At 40.1% G+C, this 4,553-nt stretch overlaps 1 protein-coding gene across 1 annotated transcript; it reads right to left on the bottom strand.

The window, feature by feature from the left end:
* LOC8057923 (60S ribosomal protein L8) lies at positions 1,928 to 4,205 on the bottom strand. Its single transcript, XM_002459703.2, has 2 exons — positions 3,680 to 4,205; positions 1,928 to 2,451 (listed from the first exon to the last, which is right to left on the bottom strand). The coding sequence occupies exons 1-2, from the start codon at positions 4,117 to 4,119 to the stop codon at positions 2,106 to 2,108; spliced, it is 786 nt and encodes a 261-aa protein (XP_002459748.1). The 5' UTR covers positions 4,120 to 4,205; the 3' UTR covers positions 1,928 to 2,105.

Here is a 4,553-nt window from a genome sequence, read left to right as displayed (position 1 = left end):
ATTATAGCCGACAACAGGATTATCCCTTAGAACAAAATATGGTCAATGGATTATTGTTAATCATCACCCTTAGACTATTCTAGTCTAGAACGTTTTTTATACATAAGTTTTACTAAGAATATGTTTGTACCTAAATTTGGCCATTACCGCTGTTGTGGGATAACGACCTAGTAAATGTCATTTGGCTTATTGGTCGAGTGCCTGAATTTACTCATCTTGATGGGTAGAGTGAGAGTTAGATTCGCTCGGCTAGTTTGGCCAAGTGAGAATTTTGGGAAGTTCAAAAAAAAGTGAGAATTTAGAGTCAATCGACTTTAGTTGTTTGAGTCAATGTAGATTCACTCGGCTGGGTTGGCTCAATAGAGTGCAACTTTGTTCGGATGGCCCAGAGATGCTATTGGGCTTAGGTGGTGTTTGGTTGATGGTGTTAAAGTTTAAGAGCACAACATTTTTGTTTTGTTTGGTAATTAGTGTCCAATTATGGACTAATTAAGTTTAAAAGATTCGTCTCGAAAACTATTCTTTAATTGTGTTTTTAGTTTCATAAATAGTCTATATTTAATACTTTATGCATGTGTTCAAACTTTCGATATGATAGACGATAAAGTTTAACAGGCCTAAGCAAACAGGGCCTTAGTTGCTTAGTATGTGTGGTTCACCTTTGTTAGCCGAGTACATACATTGGATCGTTGTTGACATCAAAAAGTGTCTTAGTATTGACCTTTACTACTGCTAACAATATATATAGTATGCAGTGAAAGTTAGCGAGCTCCTGCATCACCAGCTGATCCAACTGTCCAAGTTTGTGATCGATTGACCTAAGTACATCCCTTGAATAGTCAGACAAACAACGAAAGACCAAAAAGATGAAGGATATATACAACTTCCTTTGATCACAAATATAAGTCCATTACGACATTAATACAGTCTTCAACATGTCATTTTGATTGCAAATATCTGTGGAATGTATTAAAAAAATAAAATATGCTATGGAAGTGTATCCCATGAGGAATCTATTATGCAAAATCCTATATATTGTCAATATCTGCGAGTTCTTACGTGCAGATTATCCAAAAAAAAACCCATGACAAACCTAGCTGGACTTAGGCCTTGTTTAGTTCTTTTTTTTGCAAAATAGACAATATAACACTTTCGTTTATATTTAATACATATTATCTAATTATAGACTAACTAAGTTCAAAAGATTCATCTCGCAAATTACAAAAAGATTCATCTCGCAAATTACAAACAAACTGTGCAATTAGTTATTTTTTATTTATATTTAGGGGGTGTTTAGTTCTCCATAGAATCCAAAATACAAATTGTCAACTACTTTGGAGTGATGAAATGCAAAATGCCAAAATTTTCAGAGTCATGTTTAGTTCCATCCGAAATGCAGAATTTATTATCCTCATGAAGCCTCTTGAGGTTTATTTTGGATTTTTTGGCCTCTTGAGGCCAAAATCCAAAATAGAGAATAACTATTTTTTTGTCAAAAAATTTACATGGTGTTTAGTTTCATTTTGCAAAATGATGGACCAAAATCTAAAATTTTTTGGGAAAAAATAGAAACTAAACACCCCCTTGATATTCTATACATGTGTCGCAAGATTCGATATGATGAAGAATCTGAAAAAAATTTTAGAACTAAACAAGGCCCTAAATTTGTGATCCAGAAAAGTACTCATTAATTGTCTGTCAGACAACAAATAACTAAAGCACACAGAAGTGGAAAAACTGAGAAAATAAATGCATATCAGTGTACAGATTATGAAATATCCCATGTTCCAAATTGTAAGTTATTATGGCTTTTGTAGATACACAGCTTTTACCATATATCTAGGTGCGTAGCAAAAGTTATGTATCTAGAAAACCAGAACAAAATACAGTTTGGAATGAAGTACTTAAGTTTTGTAACAACTAGACAAAAACAAGAGAACATAAAGTACAACTTTGATTAAAGAGAACAAAAATCTCATCAGTAGCTTGCCACAAAAACTGAAACGTCCATGTTCATCGCTCATCAGAATGACACACAAAATTAAGATCCAAACATGTTTTAATCTATAAGATATCTAATGCTGCATATAGAAAATTTAACGAGTTTAAGTGGCCTTGTCAGCCTTGGCAGCAGTAGCAGCAGCTTGGCCCCTAAGACGACCAGTCCTCCTCGCGGCAATGAGACCAACCTTCTGGCCAGGAGGAGCATCACGGCGGACAGTGGAGGCATGACCAATGTGCTGGTGGTTACCTCCTCCATGAGGATGCTCAACAGGGTTCATGGCCACACCACGCACCTTAGGCCAGCAGTTCCTCTTCACACGGTACTTGTGGTAGGCATTGCCAGCCTTCAGCATTGGCTTCTCAGTCCTGCCACCACCAGCGACCTGCCCGATCATGGCACGGCAGCTACTTGGGACAATCTTCTTAGCACCAGACGGGAGCTTGATCCTGAAAAACACAATACCAGGGGTTTGTACCTCTTACAGGAGGCTAATCCAAGAAACCAAGTAATCCCAAATTAAACTGAAAAGTACACAGCATATCAGAGAAGCTAGCAAAATGCTGCAGTCCACTAGCAAATTACTGGTAACAACAAATATCATTTATAAGATAGATAAGGATGTACTCTGTCCTAAGAAGTTGGTTTTGGTCATCTTGTGAAACATCTTAGATGTCCTTTTCAGTTTCGTTTTTTCCACAATGGACATAGCCGAATTTCATTGCGGTTGTAACGAAATTAGCCCTTTTCAGTTTCTAAGGAAACATTTCAACTAGATGCCTCTTCTACTAGTTGCTTATAGTTGATTGTGTTATTGAGAAGGGTTCAAAAGTGAAATGGTATATGAACAAACATTCAAACATTGAACTAAAATGACATCATAAACACAAACACAACAACCTGCTGGAAAAAACGCACATAAACCAAAAAAAATCCATCCTAGCATCTTGATAAAACAGAACAGTTCCGCATGAGTACAATACATAGGTATATTCACCATCTAGGATATGATTGGAACAGAGCATACATTCAAAAATTTGGGAAACATAAAGAGGTGTTAAATACCAACCAGTTTAAAACAGAGCTTAGCTCAATAGTTTTTCAACACTGCCATACTGGGTTATGATAAAAGATCTCCACATAGAGATAATAACTACTACTTAACTCTAGTGGTTAAACCATTGAAATTTGCATAGCTAAACCAGACAATGACAGAATAACTGACCCAAAACTATAAAACTATATTGTCAATTAATTCGCAGCACTGGAATCATTTCATGAAACTAATTTATCAACAACGCTAGACTGCTAGGGTCACCATATTAAGTGTTTTATGCAAGAAAAGTACCCTCAGAGACTTGTTTGCAAATAAATGTTGTGTGGACACAAAAGGGCCTACACAGATGTTTTGATGTTTTCACAAGCATCCTTCTATAAAACAAAGTTACAGTCTCAAATATTTCGGATAACATCACAATGTCAAAAGCAATCAGAGTCTTAACACAATTCATTACTAATCATTTCAGAATGCAACGAGTATAGTACAAATACTAATACTAACTAAAATTCTACACAAACAACTCGCCACCACCTAAGAAAACTAGATACCATTCCCTAACCACGCATCACATCCAGCTACCCGTTATGCAACCTTTTGGCAGAGAGTGTGATCGTCACCTTGATGTGCCGTTGTCTGGGTTATGGCTGATGACGATAGCGTAGTCCCCAGACGCCCTGGCAAAGACGCCGCGGTCCCCAACGTGGTGCTCAACGTTGCAGACGACGGCACCCTCGGGGATCCCCCTGAGCGGCAGGACGTTGCCGATAGAGAGCGTAGCACGGCGTCCGCAGTAGACGAACTGGCCCGTGTACATGCCCTCAGCAGCGACGAAGAGCTCCTTCTGGTGCTTGTAGCGGAACGGGTGGCGGAAGGTGACCTTGGCCAGCGGCGCGCCGCGGCCCGGGTCGTGGATGACGTCGGTGACCACGCCCTTGAGGTACCCGTTGCGCTCGCCGAAGTCGAGGGACCGGAACCGGGCAGGGCCCTTGCGGTGGTGGGTGTGCGACTTGAACACGGACCCCGCACCCTTACGCTGAGCGCGGATCACGCGGCCCATCTTGCCGGCGGCGGAGAGTCTGGGGTGGCGGCGCCGGAGGGGAAGGAATGAAGAAGGGTAGGGTTTGGAGGCGGATATAGACGGGCGGGGTGGGCCGTTGGATATGAAGGTGGTGGCTTTTGCGGAATGGGGCCAACGGGTTAGGCAGTTCGCAAAATTTTTCAAGATTCCCCGTCACATCAAATCTTGCGGCACATGTATGGAGCATTAAATATACATAAAAACAAAAACTATTTGCACAGTTCATCTGTAAACCGCGAGATGAATCTTTTGAGCCTAGTTACTATATAATTGGACAATGTTTGTCAAATAAAAACGAAAGTGCTACAGTGCCGTTTTTCACAACTTTTTGCGAACTGAACAAGGCCTTACTCCACTCACACGGTAATGAGCGGGGCCACACGGATAAAGACCTCACGTCGTTCTGTAGATGT

This window comes from Sorghum bicolor, chromosome 2 (genome assembly GCF_000003195.3).
Source record: "Sorghum bicolor cultivar BTx623 chromosome 2, Sorghum_bicolor_NCBIv3, whole genome shotgun sequence".
NCBI lineage: Eukaryota > Viridiplantae > Streptophyta > Magnoliopsida > Poales > Poaceae > Sorghum > Sorghum bicolor.
Note: the sequence above shows the minus strand (reverse complement) of the source record. Positions and strands in the feature narration are given on the sequence as shown.